This window comes from Coturnix japonica, chromosome 2 (assembly GCF_001577835.2).
Source record: "Coturnix japonica isolate 7356 chromosome 2, Coturnix japonica 2.1, whole genome shotgun sequence".
Lineage (NCBI taxonomy): Eukaryota > Metazoa > Chordata > Aves > Galliformes > Phasianidae > Coturnix > Coturnix japonica.
The window spans coordinates 46830717-46850192 of NC_029517.1; the positions used below are offsets into that span (position 1 = coordinate 46830717).

At 39.3% G+C, this 19476-nt stretch overlaps 1 protein-coding gene across 5 annotated transcripts in view; it reads left to right on the top strand.

The window, feature by feature from the left end:
• TMEM245 (transmembrane protein 245) overlaps nucleotides 1–19476 on the top strand; it is a 73915-nt gene that overhangs the window by 37841 nt on the left and 16598 nt on the right. For 4 of the 5 annotated variants that reach the window (XM_015854299.1, XM_015854300.1, XM_015854301.2 and 1 more), the window contains 2 exons: nucleotides 4508–4630; nucleotides 11296–11441. In XM_015854299.1, the coding sequence (XP_015709785.1) occupies nucleotides 4508–4630; nucleotides 11296–11441 (269 nt within the window). Of the gene's footprint in view, nucleotides 1–4507; nucleotides 4631–11295; nucleotides 11442–11893; nucleotides 12131–19476 lie in introns of those variants that run through there. The other variant, XM_015854303.2, reaches the window with a different exon arrangement.

Genomic DNA, 19476 nt, shown 5'->3' on the forward strand with positions numbered 1-19476 from the left:
TTTTCACCTTATGAAGAGGAAAAGCATTGAAAGCAAAAAGAATGGAAGCAACTACATTTGTCTCACAAATGATGTTGAGTCTGAAGCATGTAACATGCAGTCAGTCCCTGGCACAGTTCATCTTTGACCTGAACTATTGTCATTATCAAGAAATATCTGAAGATTAATATTTTTACATTTTGAAAAAGTGTTAATTATACCTAACTTGAATCTTTTGTGGATGCAGTTTAAGCTATTCTTTGCCTTGAGGCAATTCTTAGTCTTGGCTGGAGGTTGTCTGTGCCTTGTTTTCCTTCAACTACTGTTTAAATGGTTACAGTTTCTATTATTTAAAAAAATAAAAAGTGAGTCAAGAAGTTGAGAGGAACTTTCTACTGTAATGAAACCTTTTCAGCTAATACAGATAATGTGCTTAATTCTTTCTCAAAGTTGACTGTGTGTGATTGAGGGGACACTGCAAAAATGTGTAGCAAATTATCATTTAAAATCAGTTTTGCTTCTAGGTAAGAAAGAGTCAATGAAACAGAACTACACAATAGGTGCTAGCTATTTCCTTTACTTCATTGCTACATTGATGCACGCACATGGTTTCTGAGCACAGTAGTCTAAGTAGGCTAAAACAATGGAGAAATAGTGGAAAGGGAATAAATATTTAAGTTTGAGGTAGATCAATATTAAAAATGCTTTACGTTGTCTTGAAATCTGGTTTTAGAAGTACAGGAAAAATGCCAGCAGTTGGCTTGCTTTCCTGTTTATGTCCATGAACTCATTATTTGCCATCTCTGGGGAATCGCCTGTCCTTTTTCTCCATACATGTAGATCTTTCATGACAGATTGTAAACCGGTCAGCATTAGTGTATAATGCTAGATCCTAATTTCACTTCTTACTGGGTAGCATTTTTTACTGGCTAGCTCATAAACAATCTAATGCATAAATATTAATCCCATTGTTTCAAATGAAAATCAATAAAGATCTGATGTATATTTGTCCAGGCCATCAAGGCTTGGCTATGATAAAAAAAATAATCACAGTTCTAACTTAGGTCTGGTACTTGTTAGCAAGTTGCTTCACTTATCCTTAGATACAACAGAAGCTTACTACTTCCCAGATTTATGCTTTGTGAGAGGGTGACAGTCTTTCTCTTGGCACTTTGAAAAGGACAGATGAGTTTATAGAACAGCATGCTCAACTGGAAAGGATCAGTCGTTTAAATGATGTGGGATTTTTTTGGAGGACAGTTTGGAGGGATTACTTTTGGTGTTTTTTGGGGGGGGGTTTCTTACACTTTTGTGGATTTTGTTGTTTTGTAGGGTTTTTTGTTTGTTTCCTCTTGGTTTTGGTTACGCTTTGCAGGCTGGAGGGGTTTTTAAATGTCTTGGCTATAATTGAAGCTGTAGGATGTTTCTGCTTTTGGATGTTTAAAATCAATGTTTACCTGTAATTCTTAAGCATACAGCAAGTTGTAAATTCCTAAAACTGCTTCAACAAACATTGTTTCTAAACACTGCCTATTGAAAGAGGTAACTGTAAAGAATATGCAGCTATAGAGAAACTTCCTTCACTTTTAAAATGAATAATTTTATACTACTTGCATGTACCTATACATAAATGGTGGTTAGAATTTGCCACAGAATTGTTCTTGCTAGTCCCACCATTTTCTGAAATATTTCAGAATAGTCTGCAGGTCACTCTATGTTCTTTTAAAACACAGCTGTTAGACCATGTCATCTTGCAATTATAAGCACATAAACTCTTTCCTATTTGAGGAAATAATAGCAAGCGTTCTTCTTGAGAAAGAGGAGTATCTGCTTTTCACTTCCATATTGGAAGAAACTTTGACATTATAGTTGAAAGCATATAATTAAATCACTGGTATACCTGTGCAGAGGAATTAGTGGCATTCATTTTTTCTGTAACAATATGCACCAATTCAGGAGCTGAACTATCATTATCAGATAAAGAACAGAAGAGTTCTATACTTCCCTCAAAATGTGCCATTTGTTATAGTAACTCTAGTAGCTTTAGTTTGATGTAGGTAGATCTTATCATTTTGAAGCAATTTGCCATATAAACATGTAAATTGCATCAAGATTTAGTATAAAGATAAGCTTTTCTAAATAATCATTTTCCTTTTTTAATAGCTTTGGTGTTAGCAGCCTTGATGCATTTCCTCTTTGAATTTTTCCAGCATTCAGTAGAAGCTGTAGTGTTACTGAACTGTTTTTCCAGTGATGTATTTCCAGGGTAGATTTGTTCTGTCCTGTTCTCAGTCTAGGGAGTGAACTGGGGTGGGTCCTCACGTCTGCCTCAAATTTTTGACCTCATGCTGTATCTTGAGGTGGTTTTTCTGGTGAATGAAATATGTAAGTGTGCCTGGGCTATTAGTTTTCACTTTTTGGAAATTAAACCTTCTTAATTCCTTTCTCAGTTGCCTGTTTTTCCATTTGTACCTCTTACTCCATTTCTGTAATATTTGAAACCTTGAAAAAGAAAATTGCTGCTGACCAAATCTGTGAATGATCACTTAAGACTCCCTTGATGTTCTATGAGAAATTGCTCATGTCTCCTTAAATTGATCTTCGTACTTCTTCCACAAGAGCATTCATCATTCTACCAGTAGTTGTTTTCTCATTCAAAGATTTCTCATACAGGAAGACAGAAGACCTTCCACTAAGACATACACAATAAGCTTTAGCTCAGGTTTCTCTATTTGTTCCTTTAGCAGAGACTGATAAATGTATATTCCAAATCAAGTTGGACTGATACCCAACTTTGGACACTTAGTTTTGAACTATAATGTTCTCTCATAATGTTCTGAACTATAATGGTCTCTCATAATGTTATTTTCTGTCCCTGGGAATTTCTTCAAGTAATTACATAAGCATATGGCTAACAGTCTATTCTCCATAATGATTCCACTCCCATGCATTCCTTTTAGTAAGGGAGGTCTAGGAATCAAACATCACTGTCAGCTAAATGCAAGAATTTGCCTTGTGATTTTGTGACAGTTAGTTGAGTATTTGAGTGTTTTTTGATGTCGTATTCAGTGATGTCTAGTGTCTGCAATGTCTGTTTTCTCCTGAGACATCTTGAAATAGGTAATTGTGAGTTTATGTTAGGAGGAACTTACTCTGCAGCTGAATACTAGTCCCAGAAAGTGCCCTTGCTTTCATAAGTGATGCTGAAGATCACTGAGAGGCACTATTTGTGCATACTTCAAATGCTTGTGATATCTTAGCTCAGCAGTTCTGATGAGTGACTCCATGTAACAAGGAAGTTCTCATAGGAGAAATGTTCTCAGAATTGATTGAACCACCTGATAGCTGCACTTGAACCAACTGCAGTTGTTTACTCCACGTTATCAACTCCTTAGCCTAAAATTTGTAGGGAAACTGTTACCCAGCTACAGCCTATGCTGAGGAACTTAATACCTTCAAAGAAATTCTCCCAGCCTCCTCCAGATATCTGGTTCCTGAAGTGTTATTGCCTTAATTAGCTTGTTGCATCTGCATCCAGACATAAACTAATTTGGCTATACTGGGTATTCTTTATTTAAAGGCGCATCTGAAAACTACTCTGTGCTATCTGTAATTAATAAGCAGTCAGTTTCCCAAGCCACTACAGGGCTTAATAGGTTGTCCTGCATTGATTTGTTTCCCGCAACTACTTGACTAGTTTTTTGCATCCTTGTGCAAAATCGTCTCCTTTAGTCTACAGACATAATGAATATTATGCAACTTAGTTACATGCAACATTTAAAACAAACATATTAAAGTAGTAATTGTATCACTTGATTTGAAGCTGCCTTCAGCTTCCTTTCTACTTTGTGATGTTCTTTGTGCTTTAGCATTTCTGCTTTTGAAGAGATGAGTTTTCACTCCTGAGATGAGATCTGCTTTTGATTGGTGCTGACAGAGATCACAGTAAACACTGTCACGTCATCTAGATTTTGTGCAGTTTTACATGATGAAGTTACTTAGAGCGCTGAAAGAAGAATTACCAAAAACTTTGTAAATATCTACGTAGCAGCTTGTCTTTGTTACCTGTTGCAATTTAGGGGAAAGGGAAGATTATTGATTAATAATAATAATAATAATAATAATAATAATAATAATAATAATAATAATTTATTAATTATTATTAATTATTTTAATTATTTTTATTTTAAAATATTTTAATTATTTTAATTTTTTTAATTTAAATTAAATTAAATTTTTAAATTTAATTTAAATTTTAATTATTTTAAATTAAATTAATTTTAATTATTTTAAATATTTAAATTATTTTAATTATTATTTAATTTTAATAATAATAATTATTAAAATGATTATTGATTAATAATTATTATTATTATTATTATATTTTTATTTTTATTTTATTTTTTAAATGTATGATTTTATTTTTTGAGCATGTACCTTGATGGAGAATGACTCTGAATGCAGTTCTGTGTTTTAACTAATACAATCTGGTGATTGACTTTTGCATTTGTTCCTCCTCCTTTTCTAGATCCTAGAGTCTCTGTGGATAGTGATGAGTCGGAATGTGAGCCTCTTGTTCACTACAGTTACAACTTTGGTGACAATCCTTTTCCATAGTGGGACAGCTCTTCTTAATTTTGTGCTTTCAGTGGTAAGTAGTATGCTGCATGTTCACATGATTGGTTTTACAGGAGGAATTTAATTGCGCGTTCTGTAACATTGAAAATCAAACATAAGCATGAAAACATTCTCTAACATTACCAACTTGAGTTGTTGCAACTTTCAGATCAGTCATTCAGGGGATATCCTAGGCAAAGGAGCCCAAAATCCACGCTGTAATTTCCATGTTGAGGAGCTGGCAGTCTTCCCATCATCCTATTCATTGAAAACTCCTTGTTTCTGGCCATGTAGATACTGAGCTGTAACTTGTGATACCCAAAATAACTGCTGAAATCTTATGGCATATTCTTGTAAGCATACCCTTAAACAAACTAATGCCTTTAGAAGAGTGGAAAAAATGTGCTGACTGGAACTTTGCTGAAAGCTTATGAACATCTTGATCTCAGACAGTGTGTGATATTAACAACTCTGACATAGGACTTCTTCCTGTTTTAACTAAATGCATACGAATCTTGGAGGCTTCGCTGAAATCAGTGTCTTAGTTACTAGTTCAACACTGAAAAACATTTGTTAGAGAAATAGATGTTTTGCCAGTTTAACTTTACTACCCTCATTGATGCTTGTTCAGGGGAGGAAGTCTTTCTAAACAAAGCTGTAAAATCAAAGTAATGTTTAACGGTATTTCAAGGTAGTTGTGTGAGTTCTCTTCAATATTTAAGAAAGAACAAATAGCAGCAAGTCTTAATTTAATGACTGTCTGAAACTGAAGAAAATCACTGCAATTGAGTTTTGTTGTCTTTTAATTACCTTTTCTTTAGTTAGTGAGGAAAACAGCAAGATTCCATGGCACAGTTTCATTTCTTCCTTAGTTTACAGCTTCACCTGTGATGACACATTGGAAACAGTATCTGAGACAAAGGACAGATTCAAATTGCAGATTGTCTTAATGCACTCAGTGCTCAGAAACAAAATTTAACTTTAGCTGTCCGGTGGCTTATATGAGATTCATTACATGTTGCTCTTTGATGCCATGGTCCTGTCTTTTTGTTTGTCATCAGGGTCTTGCCACTTACTGGGGTGCTGTGCAGTCAGCTTAGCAGAGCTTGTTGAGATACTTGGTGCCTTGGAGCTCCTTTAAAGACTGGATACCCTAAAGGCTACTCAGTTTCCTCTACTTGTGTTTTGGGCTGAATCTAAGTAACGGTCCTTTTTGGATCTCTGACATTTACTAGACAACATAATCTGTAAAATAAGCTTCATTTTGTGAGCTTATTCAGAAATAAACATGCCATCCCCTATGTATGGACTAGTCTTAACATGTGATTCCACTGATTCCTCACTTAACTCATGAGGTTTCTAATTCACAAATTTTCAGCTTCGTACATTGCAACTTAAAACTCAAATTTACTGTAGCTAGTGACACATGTCTGTGGACAATATAGTTAACTAGCCAGCACTGTGTGGTCATCCTTCCTCCCCTGTCATGGTGCAGGTGTCCCCTCTGTCACACCATGTAGTATGAAGGCCTTGGCAGTCCAGCTGCTGTTGATTCTGCTTCAGCAACTTTTTGTCTCAGTTGATGTATTCTACCTTCTGGTTTGGAAGTTCGGTCCATTACCATGGTTTAGCTGTTTCTGAGGAAACTGCCAGACAGCAGTGTGTGAGGATTATGGCTGAGGAGGCAGCAAGCTGCAGGTGATAATAGTGACTGTTAGCCCTTGGCCATCAACCCTGCCACTGTGTGACTTTGACTTTGACCCCCAGCATACATCAGGCCTTAGCATGAGCTGTGTGTTAGCCAAACTCTCAGCCAGAGTTGATAACAGCGTACTTAAACTTTTTGTATAGAGCTAGCCCCACCCAAATATGTTAGTCCTACACTCTTGGATTTTTTTATTATTATTTTTTATTATCCTAACTGTACAGAATGTGTCAGGGTATAAAGGGGTCATTGAATCACAGAACATCCTGAGTTGGAAGGGACTCACAAGGATCATCAAATCCAACTCCTAACTCCACACAGGACCACCCAAAAAACAAACCTTGTGCCTGAGAGTGCTGTCAAAATGTTACTTGACCTCCAGCAGATTGGGACCATGACCACTGCCCTGGAAAACCTGTTTTAGTGTATGACCACCCTCTGGTGAATCTTTTCCTAACCCCCAGCCTGACCCACCTGTGACACAGCTCCATGCTGTCCTCTCAAGTCCTGTTGCTGTCACTGGAGAAAAGAGATCATTTGTGGCCCTCTGCTTTGTGAAAATTTAGCTAACAAGGTTTTTCAGCCTTTAATGTACTTATTAGTGTAACTTAAACTGTTTTGCAGTCTCTGAATTGAGAATATGTCTTCTTTCAAAACATTCAGTACAGAGCAGCTTCTATGTGTAGCTTATCCATCTACAGTCCAATGGGAGGATATTCAGGTTCTTAACAGACATTTGAAAACTGAGCATTCTTTACAGGAACGTCACTTATATTTCACTTCTGTTTTGAGTTCAAGTTCCTATCTGCACACATGAGCATATCATCACAGAATGATCTGGATTGGAAGGGACCTTTAAGACCCTCTAGTTCCAACCCCCCGTTCTATAAGCAGGGACATGTCCCCCTAGATCAGGCAGAGGATATCCGCAGTGCGTCTGAGCAACCTGTTCCAATGTCTCACCACCCACACAGTAAATAGTTTTGTCCTAGAATCTAGTCTAAATTTACCCTCTCCAATAGCTTGCATTGAGGGCCCAGAACTGGATGCAGTTCTCCAGGTGGGGCCTCACAAAAGCAGAGGGGCCAAATCCCCTTCTTGTGATGCAGTCCAGGATATGGTTAGCTTGCTGGGCTGCAAGCACACGCTAACAGCTCATACTGAGTCTTTCATCAGCCAGTACTCCTAAATCCTCCTCAGGGCTGCTCTCAAAGCTATTCACTGTTCAGCTTGTGTTTGTGTTTGGTATTGCACCTTGCACCTGGCCTTGTTGAACTTCATGAAACTGGCCTGGGCCCACCTCTCAAATCTGTCTGGGTCCCTCTGTATGTGTCCCTTCCCTCCAGCATGTCAACCGCACCACTCAGGTTGGTGTCATCTGTGAACTTGCTGAGGGTATACTTGATCCCACTGTCTATGTTGCCTACAAAAATGTTATACTAGTCCCATCACTGATCTCTAAGGGATGCCACTCATCACTAGTCTCTACCTCGACACTGAGCTGTTGACTGCAACTCTCTGGGTGTGACATCCATCCAGTTCCTTAATCAGTGAGTGGTCCATCCATCAAATCCATTTTTCTCCAATTTCGTGACCAGAATGTCTTGCAGGACAGTGTCAAACGCTTTGTGAAAGTCCAGTTAGATGATGTTGGTTGTTTTACCTTTATCCACTGACTCTGTAACTCCATTGTAAAAGGCCACAAAGTCTGTCAGGCAATATTTGCCATGGGTGAAACCGTGTTGGTTACTACCAATTGCAGATGGTAGTACTCCCCCCACCAGGGGTTGGAAGGGTTCTTAAGAGATCAAGTCCAACCCCCCTGCTAAAGCAGGCACCCTACAATAGGTTGTGCCGGTAGATACCTTGAATATCTCCATAGAAGGAGGCTATGATTCTGGGTAACCTGTTCCAGTGTTCTGTTACCCTTAGTGTAAAGAAGTTCTTCTGCATGTTAATACGAACTTCCTATATTCAAGTTATATTCAAGTAGAATGGGTGAGGATCCCTTTCCCCAGCAACTTCATGAACCTCATGAAGGTTTAAAGCCTTCATGACTAAATTGGAAAGCTTCTTATCAAGGATGGCCTTCCCCATCTATGAAAGAAGAACCTTATCTGCTCCAAGAAGACCATATTTCTTAAAGCTGGCTCCACGGTGTAATTAGCCAAAGCCCTGGTGTGTGTGTGTATAATGTATATGCATGTGGTTGGGTGTACAAAAACTGTTAAAGATTGGAAGAGGACTCCATTGGGCAGATAGGTATCTGCATTCCTGCAGGGAATACATGAATTTCTGATGCTTCTTAATAATAACAAAAAAAGAAGCCTTTGGACAGAAAACTGAGTGTGAAAGACAATTACAGAAATACTTCCCGAGTCTCTGGAGACAGCACAGAAGCAATTACGCTGTGTGTTTCTTGATAAATGTGGGAATGTTCAATTACCATTTTCAGCATATGCTGTTCGCCAATACATTCTCATTGAATTCATTTTATTCACCCTCAGATCATAGTATTTGAAGTTTCAGAACTTGAGGGCTGTAAGATAAAAAGCAAGAATGTGTGATCTGTCAACTATCAATGGAAAGAGCTTATTATCTTCTGTGACTTCTTTCTCGGAGTCGTCAGCAAGATCTTGAATTTCTGGTTAGAAAATTTAGGCAATATCTAAAATATTAGGTACCCTGTCAAGGAGATCTGAAAATATTCAAATGCCTGTAGAGATAGAGGAGGGACATAGAATTTTGCTGCTGAATGTACTATTGAAACTGTTTTAAGAAAAGTCAGCAAGTTGCTTATGTCAAATTATATACTGTGGCTGCTCCTTCTTGTTTCTGCATTTCTGTGCTAAAGCAAATACATTAATTTCCCAAAACGTAACTGCTCTAAAATTAATTTTGTTTTGCATGGTGCTTTTACATGCATCTTGTCTTAACAAGACTTGAATTAGGTTTCCTATCTTTTTAGCTTTTAGTCTGCTTTAATACTATTTTATTCCCCTGCTATTCATCCCAGGTGCCTTCTTTGGTGTCTGCAGTTGAAGTGGGTGTGTCTATATTGGCGATTCATTGCTCCTTAAGGATGCAGGTTTCTTATGTGGACACTAAGAATAACTTTTCCTGTCAGTACTGGTGCTGTGCTTGTTGACACTTTAACTGATCGCCAGCTCTGGTTCATTGCCTGCATTAAATCAGGTTTTCTTCTCATATCACAGATAATCAAGCTTTGATTGTTGCTGTTAATTTCCTCGCTCCCTCACTGCACTAAGCCATTCAAGGGATAGCGCTCTAAGAATTTAACTGTATGTGTACTAATAAAAGAAGATTTAATTGAGCCATTTATCAGCTTACTTTTTGTGAGTGTCAAGATGAGGGGAAATTGTTCATGTAGAAATACGCAGCTTTTTCTACTGAAAGTTTCACTGCAAAGAGGATTTGTAGTCAGGTCCCACCTAAAGGAAGACGAAACAAAGTCTGGAGACCTACTTCAGGATGGGGAATTTTGTAACTATATAAGAAAACACTGTAGTAGTTCAGGAGAAATGGCAGGTCTTACCAAGGAGAAAAACAATGTTTACATCACTACAGAGGATGCTAAAACATGATTCAGGTTTTAGGTTTTACTTGAAAGCTGATGTTGTTACTGATGACTGGTTATTTCCCACTAAATCAAAGCCTGATTTAGTTTGTTTTTTATGATCTCAAAATGAATGTTAACAGTATGCTGATCAAGCGGGCTGAAACGGTGACTTGCTTTCATTGATAGATTGATTTATCACTCAAGGCCAAAGTTAAACACTTGGGAAGATGAAGTCTGTACGTGATGTTTTGGAAAGGGGTCATATTGGGTGAACAGTTCAACGCAGCTTCCAAGTTAAAGGCTGTGGTGAGGGGGAAAAAACAGTAACATTTAACTGAGTAGAAATGAATTAGGAACAGAGATGATAAATGGACGGATTTGTTGAGGCTAGAAACTTAACTCTGCATGTTATAGCATTTGCATTTTATTTTTACTGAACGTGTTCAAAGAGAATGCGGAAAAAAGGCATGAGGTGTCTGCAGACTGAGTAAAATGCTTGAAAGTTAAGAGAATTCTGTAGGGCAGACAATTTGGTTTATGAGAAGATTAAGATGTTATTTATTCCAACATACCAGTAGGCTGAAAATAAGAAAAGTGAGGGGTTTTGTTGTTGTGGGGTTTTTTTTTGTTTTTTTTTTTGTTTTTGTTTTTTAAATCTTGAGAAGACAGACAAAAGAAGTAAGGCTTGAAGATAAAGCAAATATGAGGCATACTTTACCAATGACATATAGTAGAATAAATTTACTTTGCTTGAGATTTTCTATTTCAAGCTGGTTATATTTTTGTTTTCTTCAGCTGAAGAAGTTGCTGAGCCCACTGACCGGAAAATAAGTAAAACATAGTGAACTGCAAGATACCAAGGACTAATATGATCTCATGGGGTAGTTTGGTCTTTAAATTGGAACAGTACAACTGCCATGGCTTCTGCCGAAATTAATTTTCAAACTCATAGGAGGGGATACTCAGTCAGCCCAACAAAAACTTAAGATTTTCTATTTATGGGTTTTTGGTTAGTTTATATCCAGTAACCAGCCATACAGTAACTCCCCAAGCAACTCAGTTTATTTGGTTTTGTTTGTTAGTTTGATACTGTTTAGTAACATTCTGATGTGCTAAATAGGTTTTTTCTGGAAAAACAATCTAGATAGTTGATCAACATAGATCAACATCTAGTTGTTTGATCTAGACTTTGACTTTGTGAAGAGGTTGAAAAGGGCTAAAAGATGTTCACTGTTTAGTTAAGTCTCTTGTGGAGCAGGGATGGGAATTACTCTTCTAGATCTTTGTGTTCCAAGCTTGTGGAATAGTAGTTCATACCTTCTCAGTCAAGTTCAGTGATCTGATGAATATCTGCGTATTGTAATTCTATAACTATTTATTGTCTTTCAGTTAACAACTCCTATTTGTTTTGCAGGTGATTTTCCTGACCACACTGTTCTACCTATTGAGTTCCAGTGATGAGTACTACAAGCCAGTGAAATGGGTGATAAGCCTGACTCCTTTATCTCAGCCAGGTCCTTCTTCAAATATAGTTGGCCAATCTGTGGAGGAAGCAATAAGGTATGTTACTGATCTGTTGCCCTTTCTGGATAATTCTTTAAGAAAAAAAAAAAAAAACCAACAAATGTGTTCAACTGCAAATACTTAGTTCTTACATCAGCTCATTTTTCGAAGGCATGAGTTACTGATCTCCTTTATTTTCAAGAATCTAGAATTAATGGATTTTTCCCACCTTGATTGTTAAGAGCCATTTCATTGGATTTACTTGAAACAAAAATGTAGAGGTTGATACTGTAGTGAATGCTAGTATTTTATAAAGCAAACTAATCCACTCATCAAAGGCCAGACTCATCAGTGAACATAGTGTCAGCAACCATGTTGGTATTAACAGCTAGTGCAGATTCATACAGTAAAACAGTTGAAATAGAGGACTTGGCATCAGTGCTCATTTTGGAGTGAGTGACTTGGGACTATTTTTAGTCTGATCTTGAGGACTAAGTATCCATTTGCAGCTGGAGTGTGTTAGATTGGCTCCTGGTGTGCATTTTCCATTTCTTTTGTGTCTGAGAGAAACCTGCTTCATAATCTCCTCTCAAGACTTCTCCACTTTGTCTACGAGACTACAAGAAAGCGGAAAAGTGGGGAGCGTTATTCTTATCTCACTTGAAACACTAATCTGCTGTACCTGTGGAGCGCTTAGTTACTCTTCTTGCATTACTACCATTTGAAATAACTATAAACTACTGTGAAAAAAAAATACATAAATACATAAATATATATGTGTGTGTGTGTGTGTATATATATATATATATATATATATGTTCTTCAGGGAGATTATACAAGAAAGCAATTTTGAAGTTGATACAGTAGTGTTTTCTATTCATCAGAGATGAGTGAAATTGCCACTCTTCGCCTATTAACAGCATGAAACTCCAACATTAGTAGCATAAATACTTTATGTAAATCCATTTATTATATCATAGCTCCATTTTTCAAAACATTGGTGGATGGGACAAAGCCAACAGTCTCTGTTTTAAGATTTATGCAACTATATCTTATAGTGTTGTATATAGAAAACATGAATAGACTTTAAATAGTTGATACGTTAAACTCTCTGTGTCAAGTTGTGCCAGGGTAAGTTTGGGTTGGGTATCAGGAAAAGCTTCACAGGAAGGGTGGTTGAGCACTGGAATAAGCTCCTCAGGGAGGTAGTTGAGTCACCATCCCTAGATGTGTTTAAAAACTGTGTGGATGTGATGCTCAGGGACATTATTTAGCAGAGGGTTGTTAGGGTAGTTTGGTTAGGTTGTGGTTGGACTTGATGATCTTTAAGGTCTTTTCCAACCTTCCTATGATTCTTCCAATCCTATGATTCTATGTACCACACAAGTAAGTGTTGTTTTTTGTTACTGGAATTAAGCTATTTCTGGGTATGCTGTGCAATTAGACATTTAGATCATATAAGATGCTGAACAGTGATAGTGCTGTAGCAGTTTGAAGTGAAGGAGCAGTCCAGGTGTGGGGGCTGCTCCAAAAGTAACGCCTTCTGTTTTATGATGTTGGCCCACAATGTCTGATGTTGGCAATATGACAATAGAGGTTGAACCTTCCCACCAGTATTCCATTATATTTTGTTGCTGTGTGACAGACAGCATCAGAGGGACAGTCTGGCAGAATGGTGTCTGACATGGAAGTATATATGAAGCAAAGATGCGTCATTGAATTCCTCCATGTATAAAATATTGTGCCCATTGACATTCATCAACACTTGCTGAACACTGATGGAAACCGTACAGTGAATGTGAGCACAGTGAGGTGGTAGAGTGTTTCAGCAGTGGTGACTGCTGAAAGACAAACCATATTCCAGATGGACATGCAGATTTTTATGAGTATGGCATGCATGCAGGCTCTTGTTTGTCACTCAGAAGGATGCTCTGTGACAGTGCTGAAAAATAGTGCTTTGTAACTAAGAATTTGCTCCAGCAAATACTGTTAGTGTGCTCTTTGTTGTAGTTTCAGTGGAAATAAATAGGAGGCATTACTTTTGGAGAGACATCCATGGAAAGAGACAAGTCACAGTTCTGCCAAAAAATTATTAGCCGTTCTCTTGAGAAACTGCTGTTGAGTTTTCAGTGGTCATGTGGTTAACATCTCAGTTCTTCTGGAAGGTGTCAGCAGATTTATGAACTCAAGCTTTGTCTCACAAAATTGTTCCCTTTACTGCATCTCTGGGTGGATGGGAACAGTGTCAAAAAATAGATGATAACTTCCCTAGGCAAGGGTATTCTGCAAAGAAGATTGTGTTAAAGGGGATTTAAGGTTATGGGCCTGTTATACAGATGGCCGAGGATATACGCCAGTGCTAAGAACTGGTGAAAAGAAAGAAAATAATGTTAGAGAAGCAGAAGAAAAAAAAAAAGGAACAGGAAAGAGTGTACATCAGTAATTGATAATGTGATGGGGAAAAGGTGAGGTATGTAGAATATGGGATATGAAACTACTTATCATATGTTTTTATTTTTAAAAAATGAGAGGGTGCTAAGTCTGTGTGTTCATTAGCATAGCTTGAATCAGTCGCTCATATTTTTTCATTTGGAGTGGGCTGTGCTTGATACTTAATATATTTGAAGAGCTTCTGAGAATTTTGGTTTTTCATCTCTTTTGCTTATTTTTACCAAATTATTTTTCCTAATTCTTCTAGATTAGCTTGTATTCTACTCGGTACTTAATGTGTTATGTTCAATATGTAGATGAAGGTTATACCCAGCAATTTTCTGTGTTGATGCATGCAGAATTTACAATTACAGAGTCAGATTCATCCTCCAAAACTCTGAAGTCCTTTTTCAGGACTGATTTGTTTGCCATGTGAAAAACAGCTGCCACTGGTGGTCTTTTCTTTTGTTAGAATGTAGCCGCTATCCTTTCTTAGTTTTGAAGACTAGTTGTTGGTAGAGGTGTAGGATCCTAGTCGTGGCTTATTCAACTCATGTAGAAAAGGCATGCAAATGTCTATGTAATGCTTGGTGGTTGGATGGGAGCAAGGGGCTGCATTTGTATTATGATTTACCAAACAATTAAAACTTTGTAGTTGCTTTCATCGTTAGGCTCTGATAACATTGCACAAATTCAAATACAGTTTCAAAATACTTGTTTGTTTGACTAAAAATATAGGAAGATGAGATCAAAAATCAGCAACTCTTCAGCTCCATCACTGTCCAGCAGGGCATAGCATACGCACCAAGGTAGAAATGCATGTAGCTAGTTTACTGTGGGGGAGCAGAGATACTCCTGGAAATTCTTTCGCTTTATGTCCTTTCCTGTCTGTCTCCAATCTAAGGTTAGAGAAGAGGTGGGCAATCAGGAAATAATTTCTACAGCTTGAGCCATTACTCAGCTTTGAGCTGTTGCTTAACAAACACCTGGTCAGACCAAGATCTTTTTCGTGGCAGTTTGTCTCTTCAGATTTGCATTGTGATTTCATCATTCTGTTAAGTACCTGTAGATTTTAGAAATACTTTTGTAATTGTTTTGACAATGAATTTGCAAAAACAGTGATAATTGTCCATTCACACAGATTGAACTGAGTAGCATTTCAATAAGAGCAGCTTTCCTGCCTGTTTTCAGTCGGACAATGAATCTGACTGTTTCTGTCACAATGCCTCAAGCAGTAAATTCCTGCTTTAGTAGAAGTGGTAGAAGGACAAAAAGATGCAGCTCTAGGAGTTTTGCAGAAGTTGTGAAGTTAGAGGAAGTCTGGGAGATAAAATGCTCTTTCTTCTTCCAGTAGGAAATCTATTCATCCCAGACAGAAGGGAGGCAAAATGCCAGGAGCACATGTCAGGTGATGGGTGCAACCAGGGATTTGCCAAGCATAGGTCATATCAAGGCCTAGCCTAAAAAGTTGACTTAACTGTCTGGGTGGGATGAGGAGAGATCACAGAATCACAGAATTGTAGGGGTTGGAAGGGACCTCCAGATATTGAGTCCAACCCCCCTGCCAGAGCAGGTTCCCTACACCACGTTGCACAGGTAGGTGTCCAGGCGGGTCCTGAATATCTCCAGAGAAGGAGACTCCACCACCCCCCTGGGCAGCCTGTTCCAGTGCTCCGTCACCCTCACTGTAAAGAAGTTCTTAAAGAAGAAGTGAATGTAATTTACTGACTTAATGGCTAGCGATGCAGTTTACAACAGTGTCTAGCATGAGGTATGGACAGAGGGGGACTACAAGGTGAGACAAACACTGCCTCATAATCAGCAGGATAAAGTCTACCTGCAGGCCAGTTGCTGCTAGTGATATGCCTCAGGTCAGTGGTAGGGCCACATTTTGCAAGGCTACGGGCTTTCCTTCCAATATGAGGGAGGCAGGATAACTGCCGTTCTAAGAATAACAGAAGCACTTTTGGAGAGACTCTTAGAGGTCTCTGATCCAGGCTCCTGCTCAAAGCAACCCCAGTTGAAGCAGACTGCTTGAGGTCTTGTTCAGTACAGTTGGAACACCTTCAAGGACAGATTCTCTACAGCCTCTCTGGGTATTTATTGTGTATTTGAGCAACCTCATGGTTACATTTTTTTCCTTTTATTTAGCTTGGAATCTTCATCTGCCATACCAGCATGGGCCTGGTACCACTCATCCTTATACCAGAGAGCACCTATGAGAAGACTCAGGCTTCCTATTCTCTGCAGTCTCTCAAGTAGTCAGCTGTAGTCAGCAATCAGGTCCTCTCCTAAGCCTCATCATCATGCTGCCCGAAAGTGTTCCTTCAGCATGCCCTGTACGCCACGTACCCCAGCCTTTCACCATCTGGAAGGTCCTCACACCACATGCATCAATATATTTCCTGTACTGAGGAGACCAAAAGGAGATGCAGGAGTCCAGGTGCAGTTATGAAAGTACCAAGTAAGAGAGGAGAGCATATTTTCTGTTCTGTTTATCATTACCTGGTCTTGGAAAGAACTCCTAATGAATCATCTTGAACAGATCTTAATGCTGCACTCTAGCACTTCCTCCTAGCAGACTTGAAGTCCTCTGCTTCTCCAGAGAAACAGTTTTCTCTTAGTTCTTATATTGATCTGCTGCTGTTCTTTATGTGCCTGCACAAGAAGTGTTGCCATGTCTTCAAGCACCCACGGAATAGCCTTGTAATCCTCAGGCTGAGACACCCCCAACTCCAGGACCCAAGGCTTCTGGTGGCCTTCTGTGGGGCCCTCCTGTCTCCCAAGTGCACCTGCCAAAAGCAAGCCAGATTCACATTTGTCTGCCTTCTTGGGAATCCATGCAGAAGAGATGCTGCCTCTTCATGAGAGATGTGTGTGGGAGGAGGCTGTCCTGCAGGCAAGCCTGCAAGGTGTGAATGGATGGCCCAGATAATTGGTCTGGAGGCTACACTCAGATGGTGTAGTGGTGGGCAGCTGAACCTTTTAATGATGCTGCTGTGAGCACACCAAATGGAGCCCTGGCGTGCTGGTATTGTGTCAGGTCAGCTGTTTTGGAGGTGGATTCACCCGTATTGCTTTTTTATCTGGAGCTCAATTCACTTCCATTGGTTCTTCATCTGGAGGTGGATACACCTCCATGGGCTCCACAGCAGTGGTCACAACACTGGCTGTTTATTGAAGGCCTCAAACTCTCTTCTTCTTCTTTGTGATAGTGACCTCCATGCATGGCAAGATGAAACTGTGTTGGGAGTGGTGTTTTGTGGTTTGAAAGAAGCCCTTTGTGTGGAAGGAGGAAGAGGGTTAGAAAGTCTGAGTGTCCCTTTCCTGCGGATGGTTTCTCTATGCAATTTTGCTTTCCAGAGACAAAAGCTACTCTTTGGGCGCAAGGAGTGCCTTTGTGTCATGTCTTTTTCTTCAAGCACCTGCTGGGTAGCCTTCTTGTCTTCAGGCTGAGACACCCCTGCATCTAGGAGCCAGGGCTTTATAGTGTCCTCTGAGGGAGGCCTCCTGTCACTGTTGGAGCTGCTAAAAGCAAGCCAGATTCACATTTGTCTGCTTTCTTGGGTATCCATGCAGAAGAGATGCTGCCTCTTCATGAGAGATGTGTGCGGAAGGAGGCTGTCCTGCAGGCAAGCCTGCAAGGTGTGAATGGATGGCCCAGATAATTGGTCTGGAGGCTACACTCAGATGGTGTAGTGGTGGGCAGCCGAACCTTTTAATGATGCTGCTGTGAGCACACCAAATGGAGCCCTGGCGTGCTGGTATTGCGTCAGGTCAGCTGATTTGGAGGTGGATTCACCCGTATTGCTTTTTTATCTGGAGCTCAATTCACTTCCATTGGTTCTTCATCTGGAGGTGGATACACCTCCATGGGCTCAACAGCAGTGGTCACAACACTGGCTGTTTATTGACGGCTTTGTGCACTCTTTCTCCTCCTCCTCCATTGTGGGCGTCCTCCCTCTTTTTGGTTCAAGGAACCACTTCTCTTCATTCCCACGTGAAAGTGGGGGGTGGCTGCCATAAGCCCTTTTCATTCCAGTTATCATTGGCAATTGCCAGCGGCTCTGGAAGCTCAGTGAGCAGTGGGACAGGCACAGGGTTTTTATAGGATCTGGAACAAAGGGTGGGGTAGCGGTGACTACTGTGACATTAGGAAGACTCTGTGATGTCCACTGTGATGGTGGGAGTGGTGCTGGCTGGCCTGAAAGATGCCCTTTGTGTGAGGAGGAATTTGGTTGGAGGGGCTGAGGGCCTTTTTCCCAGGATGGTAGCTCCATGCCATTTGGCTTGCCGAAGAAAAAGGCCGCCCCATCAGGCACAGGAACAGCCCTGGAGTCAGGAGTTAGGCAACATGATTTGCTTTATAAATGTGAGAACCAATAAGGCCAGTTTATTGGATTTAGAGATTTTTGTTTCCAATATTTGACAGTGAAGTGTGTTGAGGCTTAGAGGAAATGGCCTGCACATAACAGATGGCAAGACTTACTTTCCTCAAAAAGCTTCTATAAAATGAAGTTAGTTTGTAAGTCACCCACCTCACCATGTAAACAGTAAAATTATGTCCTTCAGACTTCAGCCCTGAATGAGGGAGGTGTTGCTTCTGTCTGGGTTTTTATTATTTTTTTTTTTTCTGAATGGATGAAGTAGTAACTCCAATTCACAGGTCTCCTAAGTAGTAGCATGCACACCTTTGCCTGAACCATTTTCCTTTCCCTGAGCAGCATGTCGTTCTCTTCCTGAATGCACCATACCCTTCTTCCCTGAAGCTCCCATTCTGCTTGCTCTGGTGGAGATATTGCACATTACTAAGTTGCATGTTGTCACGGCCTCAGTGCAATTTAGTGTGTGCGATACTTTCACATGAGTGCATGCACACGGGTATGGCTGTGGCTTAAAGTTACTGCAGCTTTCAATTTTGGTGGGGCCTAAATTACATCGTAAAGCAATCTAAAACCCAGATCAGTATTTTGAGTGACGTCTTGAAATACTTGTTTGTAGAATTTTGGTTTGTACTACTAGGAAGATGAGCACTGTTTTCAATTTGAGAAGGGTTATCATTATTTGCTTCATTTTCTTCATTTGTCGTGAGTATGCTTCAAATTTGATCAGATTTTTCATTAACTATATAAATTTTCTTAAAATCTCAGACATTCCTAAAATAAACGAAGTATTTCGGTCCAGAAGTAATCACATTCTTAATTGAAATTTGCCAAAAAGCCAAATGGAGATTTGATATGAAGAGTACCTGTGTATCTGGATAGCCAAAGTAGAGTCTTAATGGTTTTTAAGCTTCTATTTCTTAACATCTAAAGTGATCAGAAGTCAGGAAAAAGTAACTGTTTAAAAAGCACCTGGCTTATTTATTGCGGCATCAAAGCAGTAATGATGAAGAAAATGAAATGGTGATACAATTCCCACAGAAAACAATAATCTTCCAGCATGTTATGCTAATGCTTAGAAAAGCTAAAATGTGTTTATTTTACTGCAACGTTAATAATGTCTTTCAGAGTGATTTTTCAAAGCCAACTGTTAACTGGTTATGTTTTGACTGAATTTCTGCATGCGTTCTGTGTTCCTTAGTAACAGGAATATCTCTTGCACAAATCTGTTTTGTCATTAAAAGGATCTTACTGAAATAAGCTCTACTTACGGTGTATGT